The 13,181-nt window shown below is 41.0% G+C and overlaps 1 protein-coding gene across 3 annotated transcripts in view; it reads left to right on the forward strand.

Moving 5' to 3' along the window:
• TMC6 (transmembrane channel like 6) overlaps positions 1-13,181 on the forward strand; it is a 340,145-nt gene that overhangs the window by 203,444 nt on the left and 123,520 nt on the right. For all 3 annotated transcript variants that reach the window (XM_085617505.1, XM_085617502.1, XM_085617503.1), the window contains exons 8-9: positions 730-984; positions 1,084-1,271. In XM_085617505.1, coding sequence (XP_085473631.1) covers positions 730-984; positions 1,084-1,271 — 443 coding nt within the window. The remainder of the gene's footprint in view (positions 1-729; positions 985-1,083; positions 1,272-13,181) is intronic.

Here is a 13,181-nt window from a genome sequence, read left to right on the forward strand (position 1 = left end):
ATTTGGACCACCTTCCCCATTGACCTTATTTCTTCACCCACCCACTTCTCATGTAGGAGCTAGACCCCCAGCTCTGTAGTCCTCTCCTTCAAATTGACATATCCCTTTGGTAGTAGCTGGGCTCTTTCTCTGTAAACCCATAAGCAAGCACTGATATGTACCGCTCACTAGAGGTGTGACCGATAGAAGTGGAAGGAAAAGTGAATGAAACTGAGGGCGCTGGGTGAGGAGCTTTGTAAAGGGTGAGAATAGGACATGGATGAGGTCACCAAGCATTGTCTGGTAAGATTTAAGATCATGCATGAGAACTGCATGGCAGAGTGGTACATATGAAGCTGCCTGGGCTCAGTGGTGAGAGTTGAAACTTTGAATGAAGGGTGTGCATGACAGTGAGGGGTGAACTTTCTCGGTTGATTTGGACCAGGGTTGCTCTGTGACTTGAGGGAAGTAGGATGGTTATGTAGAGGGTCAGTGTGGGGGCTACTGACTTGTCTTTTCTATGGATGATAGCAGAGGGCAGCTGAGTAGGAGCTAAAGGTGAACTGGTGCTGGGTAAGAGGGCAAGAGGCTTGTGAAGGTTATATGTGTAGCCTACGGGCTTGGTAGAAGTTTAGACTGCTCTTCGACTGAAGACCATAGAGTGCTTGCAACATGATGTGTTGGGTTCCTGGGGGTGTGTAAGTAAAGTTGGTTCGCATCTAGTCTCACTTTGGCTGTCTCTTCTCTCAGGGTGCCCGGAGTGCCTGGATGGGGATCATCTCCTTTGCTCATTCTCTGCTGCCCTGGTATTACGCCTTGAAGCAGATCAGTGGTCGCTTTGGCTCCAGCGTCCTCTCCTACTTCCTCTTCCTTAAGACACTGCTCTTGTTCAACATATTCCTCTTCCTCATCTGCCTGGTCTTCATTGTAGTCCCGCAGGCAGTGCACCCTCCAAAGACTCCAAACAGCAGGGACTTTGCTGGGCTGGAACTCCTGACTGGGGCGGTGAGTACTTTGCAGCTTATCCTCTTGTACCATCATGATTATCTAGATTGTTTTGTGTCCAATTCTTGAACGCGCTCACATACCGCTCCTTCACCGCAGGGCTATTTCACGCACACCTTGATGTACTATGGCTATTACAGCAACTTTACCCTTAATGAAGCGTGTGTCCTCCAACCCAACAGCAGCAACTGTGAGAAAAACAGCCAACTCCTCTACAACATGCCTCTCGCATACGCCTTCACTATCGGAGTATCGTTCTTCATCACCTGCATCATCCTAGTGTACAGGTAAGAACACCGCAAAGCACAGAGGGGACCACATACATTCACGCACACACCAATAAAACAAAACTCTGTCTGCATATTTTATCTGGCTCAGATATGGCCTCTTCCCCTATACCCAAGCCAGAACTCTTACCGCAAGTTCTGAGGTGATTTATCTGTAATATTTAGTGATCGACCTAAAACCGAACACTCTTAGGAGGAAGTCTGCGATCTTTTGCCCCCTGGAATGATGTTCAGGACGAATATTTTAACTTTTCATGCCAATTGAAATTATACATGTTTGGAAAAAATGAGAATTAATCCAACGCCACCACATTATCTGGAAATTTGTATAGTGGCTTAACATAGAGAGCATGTTCCTAAGCCCCTGCATAACAAAATGTGGAATTAAAGAAAACCGCTTTGCGTCAACCTGCTTGGATGACAGGAAAGGAGAAGCTCAAAAGAACCTCTGTTGAAAATGTTAGAAACCTATTTCAATTTCAAATGATAGCAAACTGAAAAAGGATACCTATTCTATTTTTGTTTGTTCCTGTCTGTGAGAAAAGACTATGTTCTCCCATGATTTGTTTGTTTCCAGGTCTGTTCTATTCAGAAAGAAAAGCAACAGGCAAAATTAATCAAAATATATATATTTTTTAAATGTTCAAAATTAATTAAGCAACATTCATGTTCCACTTGTTCCATTCATGCTTTATCGCCATTTCTGCCGGCCACAAGCATCGTTTTTAGACCAATTACATCCATTTTGTGTGTGATCGAGGTGGACTCTGTGGTTTCAGCAGAACCCAAAAGGTTATCTTATGCTGGACTATAACTGTGGTGAGAACTATATGAAAAGTCATGCTGGACATGTCTGTTACAGATACCTGCCTGGCCCTTCAGGCGCGGATGTAGGCGCTTCCGAGCACCCAATAGCATTGGAAAGAGGATCTAGAGATTGCGGAGTCTGCGCCATTACAGACGCATAGACTTGCAAGCAGCTAAATGCATGAAAAGATAATGCTTTTTAATGCCATGTGTGAGCTATGGCTATGTGCTTTATTTTACTCTCTTAATTTGAAACTCCTCTTCTTCCTTCTGTGGAAATAAGAACCATTTTACTTGGGACTGTACTTTGAGCCGCGTGCGTGCGTGTGATATTCTATCCTGGCAACACCACTGCTTAAAGTAAAGCTCGACAGATCGACCAAGGAGTATCTTGGCTCGTGAAATATACAAAAGGAGACTTGGGGCCTTATGTAGGTGGGCTTGCATTTACCACTTCATAAATACCGAATCATACCGATTCAGTATTTATGAAGTGGTAAATGCTATGTAGGTAATGAGTCGGTAATTATTACCGATTCGTTAAAATTCGGTAATTACCGAATCGGTATTTACCGATTCGGTAATGAGGCATACCTTCCCATTGATGGGAAGGTATGCCTCATTACCGAATCGGTAAATACCTATTCGGTAATGGGGGGAACACATGCAAGGGTGGCAGGGTGTCACAATGACACCCTGTTGCACCCCTGAAACGGCCATGTGTGCACATGTGGCACACATACATGCCCTAAGGGCATGTATGTCTGCCACATTGCACACTTGTAGGCGCTTTGAAATGCATTTTCACATCCATTCTTCATTTACCACCAACTATTAGTTGGTGGTAAATACCGACTCCAAACATCACCCACACACTCCCCCTACATCTCATTTCTGTATTCGGAATTTACCGAATCGGTAATTTTACCGATTCGGTAAATTCCGAATACAGAAATTGTCCCCCTACATACCAAAAGCCTAAATACCGGTCGGTAACGGTATAATTACCGAAAATCGGCCGTTACCGACCGGTATTTGGCTACCTACATGAGGCCCTCGGTGAGCCAAATGCATTGCACCAGTAGCGTTCTCCCCGGGATAGTGAGAACAAAAATCTGAGTTTTACAATAAAAGTGTGCTTTCAAAATATAGATTTTAGTAATACCCAAACCGTACGTAATGCATTTTTTTTTTACATAACTGCCCCTTCAACACGTCCTTGGGGATGGTAAGTGCTATGCAAATACAATGAAAAGCATGCACTTCACAGCTCAGTTGTCCATTCAGAACCACCTTTTCTAGCAGGGTCTTTCAGTACAATGATACATTTTCTAAAAAATTGATTTGAATAGGATACTAAAGTACCCCAACATTTTAACTGTCAGCTCCCATAAAACGCATCAGAGCTACTGATCCGTTGATAAAAAAAAAACAGCTACAAGAAAGTGAGAACAGGAATTTGTAATGTGCCTGTCAGGTAAGTGACAGTTTACAACAGCAATCTGTAATGCATATTTGGGCACTTCTCTGGTATTTGTTTCCGTCTCCTATACTCCTAATTTGCTTCCTTTTAAACTCTTAACGTGTCTAATTCAGAAAACAAATTTGCTACATTGAGACATGACTGACTCTTGCTTAAGTTTTCTGGAAAAGGTTGCGTTATTTGGAAACATGCAGAGCTAACAAGAACGAGGACCTTCGGCCTCACATACTGGTTCTAGCATCCCTCCTTTCTTTAACATCAAAACCCACAAAATATTATAAATATAACATTCCTATTCTTCCAACACATTTCACCACAATTTGTTTTCCAACCTACCTGCCTTAGCCCAGGTTTTCTGTGTTTTTTGCTAGTTATTCGCCTTCAACACCTCGTAGTACGAGTTAATTCTGCAAATGTAAAGGTTGCTTGAGAGCTGGTACTGGCTTTAATTGATCGAGTCACTGAAAGCTTTGTGATGACAAAGATTTATTCTTTTTGAGTGGTAGTGCAAAGAGTTAACAACAAAGCTGTGAAGTGCGTGCTTTTAATTGTAATTGTATTTATATAGCGCTTACTGCCCCTGATGAGATGTTGAAGGGACAGTTATGTAAAAAAATTACATTACATACAGTCTGGGTATTACTAACATCTATATTTTGGAAGCACCAGTTTATCTTGACCTTTTTGCACATATTGTAGCAGTCTACCTTGAACCGTGTGTAATGCAAGTTTAAAATAATTACTTACATATTCACAGGGATTTCTGTCTCAGGCTGTGACCTTGTAGCACTTAAAATACACAAGGCACTATTCTCCACTGCACCAACCAAGATTTAATTCTGTGGCTCTCTGGTTACACACGGACCTCTGCAGTGGAGTAAGTAACTGATGTTTCATTATGTACTATTGTGCATTTCCCACTGAGTAACATCTTTTTCAATGTATTTTTAATTGAAGCTGTGCGCTATTTTACATGTATCTGACGCTGAGACACCAAAACAACGTAAAGAATATTTTGTTTTTTTAGCCACACCTTTGACCCCGCCCCGCACTCACTGACCTCGCCCCATTGCATGCAGCAGCACAGTTCCAATACTTTTTTTAATGCTCTTCGACCGCCATAGTAACAAGACTTTATTAATTCTTGGAGAAGCTCTTCTTTGCAATCTTAGAATATCAACAGATTGAGAAACATGAGGCTCTAAACCCATGATTTACAGTTTGCATGCAGCTCCTTGATAAATAGATCACTGTGATAAACTAGAAGTATTGCACCTTATGAGCTGGAAGTAACAAAATGATCCCTGTGTCAAAAGTAGTAGCTCATGTACCTACCTTCATAAAATACAAGTCTTTGATCTGCATGGTACAGGATGTGCTTTGCAGCAGGTGCGTTTATCCTCTGCTACTTTTTTGAGTCAAAGCTGTGATTGGACAAAACACAGAACTCTCCCAGAACTACATTAACCACCAGAGTTATTCTACCGCTAATGTGATCCCCGGAAAATTGCTGGGCTCACAAAGATCTTTGCAGCAGGTGTCTTAACCCTGTAAGATATTTTAAAATGCAGCCTCTCTGTGGCCAATTAAGCAAGCTGCAGCAGATTTGCTGACTCATTTGTCCTTGTTGCCAATTTCTGTTCAACCTATGATTTTTTTTTTTTTTTAATATATTTTATTGTGTCAGTTATAACATACCATGCGACACTCCCCATCTCAGGAAGCCTTCGATACATATCAATCCATGATGTATTGAAACTGACATTTCGTGTACAACAGTGATATATGAACAAGATATATAGCAATAACAGTTTATCATTATAACCAACCCCCCCCCCCCCCATTGTGCTGCATCCGATACATATCCCAAATCTCTTAAGCTACCCACCCACTGCATGGTACCCCCAGATTGTCTCTTCACACAAATCTCTGTCTGACTGAAACTCTTTGTTTATTTAGACCATGGTCTTTAAACACTGCGGGAACCACAATAATAAAGTACAATTAATGCATTAAAACTTCCTTACAGTAATATTCATAATATAAATACAGGATCCATGTTCTTTCCCCAATAGCAGCAACCTTTTAGCCCGATGGAATTAAATATTGGATATGTTAATATAATTAAATAAATAGCAGTAAAATTCATTAAAAATACATTTTCAGTTATGTACATTTTAAAAATACGGTATCCACTTCCTTTCCACCATAGCAGCTACATTTCAACTCAATTCAATAATGTATATCTTTATCTGAAGTATTTTGCCTAAGCTAAGTAGTGGGAATCTTAAAAAGAGGGATAGAATTCCTAAACCTCCTTCAATCTGTCCCTCAGAAAGGTTTTTATGCCTTTCATATAATTCCCCAATGCGATGGCTATATCGAGATTTGTCATTTCTATTAGTATGTCTATAGCTTGAGCTCTTGACCTAATTCCGTATTTTAAGAAGATCGGGCATAAATGCAATTTTCTCAATGCTAAGACCGCAAGGCAATCTACCAATATATGCAGGATATCATTTTTAGTTCCAAGACCACATTTACAGATTCCATCAGCATATAACATTTCAGCCTTTGTTTTTCCGTCCATTAGCCACGGGTTAATTCCTATTCGTACTCTTAGTAGTTCGCACCTAAGCTCATAATTCGGCAAGGTGTCCAGATACGGGTACCATGATTCCTTTACCCATGAGTTTCTTAACTCTTTCACTAATTTTTTTCGTGCTCAAGTATCCCAAGTCATTTTTCCTTGACTGTTCCTGACCTTGGAGTCTAAGTAAACTCTTGGTAAATTCTAACTCCAGTGTGTGCTCAGTGAGTCTCACATTTAATCTCTCCGCTATGGTTAGAATCTTCTTTTTTACCTCCCTTGCACACTTTAGGCTGCTACTTTGGAGCTCCTCCCTACACCATTGTGAGACCACCTTCACGCCCCCAGTGTCCTGGCGTTTCCAAAATCTTAACAGTAACATTTGGATCTGAATGCTCCATGCTGTTGTTCCTGTCTCCATTCTTACAGCCTGGATCATAGCAGAGCTTGGTAGAGACAGTAAGGTTTTTAGGATCTTCCCTTCTTCCTTGTCCCATTTGCATTTACCACTTAGGTACAGAACTTCTGCCCCGTACAAAACCTGCGGGGGAATCATGGCTTCATATGCTTTTAGAATTGGTCTATGGGACATTTCTCCATGTTCCTTATTACAATTTTTTCAACCCGCAGATTGAAGAGAAGGCTTTTGCTTTTTGGGCTTCAAGGTGGGTACACCATTTTAGGGCACTGTCAAACCAGAGACCCAGATATTTGTATTCTTTCACAATCTCCAGTTTCGTTTTTGTCCTAAAACCAGCTAAAGCTAAAAAAAAATCTTTTTTCCCAAAACATAAAATCTTCATTTTATCCATGTTTACAACAAAAAATTTTGCCTCACAATAGTCTCTAAAAACATTTAATTTCCTTTGGAGCCCGAGCTACGTTTGATCGAGTATCACAAGGTCATCTGCATATAAAAGACATGCCACTTTGTTTCCGCTCATTCTAGGGCTAGCACTTCTTTCCACGTCGGCCAAGAATAAGGCAAATAGCAGGGGAGCCAAAACGCAGCCTTGTCTCAGCCCGTTCCCTACCACTATTTTCTGTGTCAGTGCCCCTTGTGTATCCTTAATTACCTGGGCCCAGTTTCCTGTGTGTAGCTCCCTTAAGATGACCAATAAGCCCTCCGGTATTCCATATCTGATCAAGCATTCCCAAAGACACTTGCGATCTACTGAGTCAAATGCTGCCCGGAAGTCAACAAAACAGCAATACAATTTCCCATTCTGCTCTATTGACTTCCGGGCAAGTGCCCAGAGGGCAAAGCAGTGGTCTATGGTAGAGTGGCCTTCTTTAAATCCCCCCTGTTCTACCGGTATAATAGAGTCCTGTTCCACCCAAGCTTTCAGCTTTCCTAGTATTATTTTCGCAAAGATCTTTTCGCCAATATCTAACAGATTTTTTTTTTTTTTTTTGGAAAACCTTTATTACAATTTCAGAGACATACAAATATGGGCCTACAACCAACAGGCCGGCCGCTAATGCACAGTGTAAACCTAGGCACAGCTTAACATTCACATCGATGAAGCAACAAAAGAGCTACTGGAGTGCTAATCATCTCAGCCGGCCGCAGCCGCAGCCGCAGTCCATAAACAAGCAAGAAAGGTTTCATATTTTTGAAAAACGAAAAACATCACACACACAAGGCAGAGGAGGTTAATGGCAGTAACATGTGCTCCTCGTATCGAAGGAGTAAACCAACCCGGGTAGACAGAGGGGGGGGGGGCAAGGCAGAAGAAACCAAATTCTCATGTCGCAGGAGCATATAGGAATGCGCGGGCTAGGGAGACAGGGCAGCATCCATCTCACGCGTCTGGGGCGGGGCGCAAATACCTCCACGATAGGAGTTCCAGGGACCCCACACCTTAATCCACTTCCCAGGCTTGCCTCTCGCCACATACACCGTTTTCTCTCTGAACATACACCAGTCCATGTGTTCCTTCCACGCTGAGACCGTTGGTGGCCTCTGGGAGCCCCACAATTGTGCAATGTCACGCTTAACTACCATATAGCCCAGAGTCACCCACTGCGTCTGCGTCACATTGTAATCAGTCGGCTCCCAAACATTCAGCAAACATCTCCGTGCCTCCGGCAACAAGGCAACATGCGTGACTTCTTCTAACACCGCATGCACTCTACACCAAAACCGAGTCACCTCTGGACACTCCCACAGGATATGGAGGAAAGTCCCCAGTAGTCCACAGCCTCGCTTACACAGACCATCCACCGAATACCCCATACGCATCAAACCAGGCCCCGTGACGTACATTCTATGAAGTATCTTAAGCTGGACGAAACGCAAGCGGGCCGGGATAGCCACCTCTTTCGGGGAGGCCACCGCTGACACCCAGTCCTCGTCGTCCAGTTCTAAACCGTCGGCAATCCATGTCTCTCGCAATGAAGCCAGCAAACCCAGTCGATCATTGATAAGCTTCTTATAAATCAGCGAAATGGTGCTATCCGGCACATAGCCGTCCAATACTCTGTCTTCCAACGGGGAATACTCTGGAATAGCCGCCACGTCCGGGAACACGGAACACAAGGCATGATGAACCTGAGCATACCGAAAGTATTCCCTATCGTTCAACTGATATTCAGTTTTCAGCATGTCGAACGTCTTAAATTTCCCTTTCGTCCAGAGATCCCCTACCTTGCTGATACCAATCATATCCCATTTCTCAAAGCCTTTCGTAGTACACAGATAACCCAGACGCTGGGAAGCGTACAATGGCGTAGCCCGAGTCAAGCGATCCCTCCACCCCATCGCCGCATTTGCTGCATGCCACACCTGCACCGCGACCCGCGTCGGGCCCGTCAATCGCCCATCAAGGGACCCCGAGTATAGTGCTCGATTATAATCCCCGCTTGGCAATAACAATTTGTCCATCTCAAAAGCCGGGTTCAAAGCAGGCCCATACATCCCGTGATTGACAGTGATAGAGATCAGGGTGTATATAATATCCCTACTTCCACGGATAGAGTAATCTCACAGTTGCACGCACATACATTCTTCATACATTAGGGCCCATTTCACTAACATACGCTCAAATACTCTACCAGCAATAACCTGTGGAAAGAAAAACTCCTAAACACCCTGCATCTATATCGGGGTCGATAAGATCTGGTTATTGAGACTGCCCTTAAACATAATCTAAACAATCTATACAATAATAATCAAAATAGGATACTCAATAATTGACAAGAAATAATAACCAACACCATATTCAAAATTATATTGCTTTATCTAAAATTAGTCAAAGAAAATCAATCAGAATAAATCATTTTTCTCATAGTTACCTATTCTAGCTAAATGTCAGAACGGGTCAGGACAAGTCTCTCGGTAAAGTCTCTCAAGACGAAGTCCTCTCAGCAACGATCCTCACCAACGCAGATTCGGAACGCGGCAAAAGGCAAATGGCAAGTGGCAAAAAACCTCTCTAGGCTAACAATTCTTATAGCAAGTCGAACAAAGGAAAATATAATTTGTATTAACTTCTTCCGTCAAACCTCTGAGCAAAGTGAGAAGGAAAGGATGTAGCATCGCTACATTTGAAAATCTCCGCTCAGGAAAAATCACAAAATAAACATAACGGAACAGGAACCAAAAAATACATTTGTATCTTGTAATTTCCACGTTTCCTCGGCAATGAGATCACAGTTCAGAGTCTTTCTTTAAAGCTCCTTTGTTTCCCAAAGCTGCCAAGGACGCTTCATTTCATTTGGAGATCACCCAAAACTGCTGCTGTCCTCACGGAAAATTTCAACCAGGCAAAGCAAGGACTGTGGTCAGCTGACTTCAGGACCATATTCAGCAAGGCTCTCTCTCGTCACAGATTTCTACTCGAGGCCAGGTTTTACATATCGGCCATCTTTGTTTAGGCCACAATAGGCCACAATAGACCATCTTAATTAAAAGAGACAAAAACAACGTTACCACAGCATAGTGATTGAACAGTGTTAACCCCACTAATACCCTTATGTGTATGCAATTATCTAGCACTTGCAACATAGAAAAGCATTAATTCGAAAAGCGTTTCGTGCTTAAAAATAAACAGCACTCAGCAACGTTTAAACATGAAAACACGCACATTATTGTTAAACAGCACACTTATGCATTCCCACGTGTAATTCTCTCTTGTTAAAACAAACGAGTTGATTAGTATAAACACTTACACAAGACAAATAATTAATAATTAATAATTAATAAATTAATATAACAAATAGACATGCCAGAGCTTCAAAACCCAGTTAATTTTCAAACTGAAAACTCTGCTCTAGCAATCCCCCCTTTGGTGATTTTATCACCAAATAAACCCCAAAAAAAAAAGAAATTAGTGAAAATTTAGTCCCATTTTAGGAGAAATCGGAAATGTCTTTTTCTCCTTACACAACACTACACACCAGTCACCCTTTCATCATCCCTCTTTGTTTCTAAATAAACACTCTCCCTCAATTCTTCTAATTCAATTTCTTGTGGTTCTCTTTTCAACCTTTTGTTTTTCTTCTCTTTATTCAATTTCTTCTTCCCTCCCCTGTTTTTACAACACACACACACTAATCTCAGTATCAATAAAGCAATAATTATGCAAGTTAAGGGAAACAATATTCTACCTATAATAGTACTACCTATTTTTGCAATAAAATCTTTAACAGCTATCATCTTATTAGCTATTTTAGTCCATAAACTCTCAGCTTCAAGTGGTACTAATTCTTCATGCAAATCAGTAATATTTTTGATATAGACCTTCAGGTCTTTGCTTTCATCTGGAATGTAAGTGCAACAATGTTGAACTTTCAGCATTCCACAAACTCCACCCTCCTTGGCCAATAAAATATCAAGGGCAAGTCGATTTTGCATTGACATGGCACGTACGGCACTTAATTCCGTATTTACTAAAAGAAACCCTCCAGCGGTATTTGTCGATAAGCGATCCACCACTGTTGACAGTTTCCGAATTCCATAAGCATTTAAAGAAATTCCCACTGCTGGAATTAAAACCCCAAAAATAACACCCACTATTTCAGACCAGGTTTCTCTCTTGAAACGCATTAGTAAATTAATATGTTCTACATCTCTTATTTTATCTATATGAAAAATCTTTGGAAAGACCAGACCCACATAACACGTGCCATACCAATGGTCAGGCAACTTGTAATAAGCCTTGTTCCCATAAACATAATACACTCCTGGGAAAACTGTATCTTCTCCACCTCTGAAACCCCAACCTGTTGCAATGAAGTATGTATCATGGCACTCACTAGTCCCAACAAAATATGTATCATGTTGGGATTTCCTTCTTGTAATGCATAGCTTACCCTTCTGTGGTACATCTAGAGCTAAAGTTAGACTAGCCCCATTTCTCAATTCTTTCCCCATCTCAATGTCCCAAATTGTCTCACTCACTTCATATTTCCCTGCTTTCTCATGCATGTTCAATCTCCTTTCCTCTACCATATCCAGGAAAGCTTTCTCCTCTTCTTTCAGACTGCAAGTTAAATTATTCTTAAAAATGTAATCTAATGTTAATCCTTTCTCTTCAATAAAAATTTCACCAAAAGTGTTAGCTTCTTTAGCTGGATTCAGCTCTTTATTCATTGGCAAATGCCCAAAAATACTATCTCTGTTAGACATCTTATAATCTACTTTCCCTAACAAATAGAAAAGACTACTTAATATACTACATGAAATACCATATGTAGCTGGCAAATGATGATAAGTAACACCCTCTGAAACGGATGCAGCTAATTGCATACATACGTAGCAATCCCTTACTTCCATCGTTTTCACATATTCATACAACAACTTCGAAAAAACATTACTAGAAAAATTATTAATTGACCTATCTTTGTGTATGTAAGTATTACTAATTCTAGTCAAAACTACTTTTTGCGAATTCTTCTCTATATCTGTCATATTTTCTGTATGCATCTCAAATGTAACTTTAAAAGTAATTAATAAAACTAAAACTCCCCACAGTAGCATTAATAATCCAGTACAGCAGCAGCACATTCTACACCATTTTTTAAAGAAGGCACATCTACTTTGATTATCCTCTATGTTAGCCATTTTATTACTTTGACCTTGTCTTTTGACTTAGCCTCTACTACTCCACTACTATTATACTTTGGATTACTTCAGACAACTGAATTTCAGACTTTCTCCTTTCACTTTTCCTCCAAGTGATTTTTCAGTTCACTCAATTTGGATATTCATCAGTTTTCACTCCTTCTTCTTCAGTAACATCAAATTGTATCAGATCATCAACAACATCTTGTGCATCTGACTCTTCTCCAATGTCAGTCAGGATAACTTTTAAGATTCCTTCTTTTTCCTCAACCACTTTTCTCAAGATCCCCTCCGGATTATCTCGAGTCACTGTTTCTTCTTCTCCTTCTTCAGACAGCGCCACATAAGACCATTCCGGTGATCTGTACTTTTGGTTGGGTCTTTTTATTCTTTTTATTTCCTCAGGTTCTCTTGATTCTTCTTGCTCCTTTCTTTTTACTTCATTTTGACTCGATACTTCATTCACTTGTTCAGCTTTTGATGTATTTGTTCTTATTACTCTGTATCTCAATCTCTTTACTCTGTTGTTAGGCCAATGATCTCCTTTTATCACCTTTTTCGGCCTAATTTCTTTATTGTTTCTTTCTCCAATCCAAGTTCTCTTTCTCAGAACTCGACCCTCTGTTTGTTCATTCTCACTCTCATCCAATTCTGTTTCAAGTGCCTTCTGTTTTCTTTTTCTAGCAGTTTTCTTTTCCTCCACAGTTTCTTTCACCACTATTTGAGACTTCCCTATTCCTATCCCTCCTCGGGTCTCCGACACGCAATCTTCTTGCTGTCTACTTGTCCCTTCACCTAGCTTATTAGAAGAGTTCCCTACACCTCCTCGGGGGTCTTCCGCAATCTGTCCCTCTCTATCTTTTTCTGACCCTGCTTCTTCAAGTATAATCTCAAGTGGTTCTTCAGTCTCCTCCTCTTCTGATTCAGGAGTAATCTCTGTGGAATTGCTCTTTTCTCTTCTTT

Source organism: Triturus cristatus, chromosome 7, assembly GCF_964204655.1.
Source record: "Triturus cristatus chromosome 7, aTriCri1.1, whole genome shotgun sequence".
Lineage (NCBI taxonomy): Eukaryota > Metazoa > Chordata > Amphibia > Caudata > Salamandridae > Triturus > Triturus cristatus.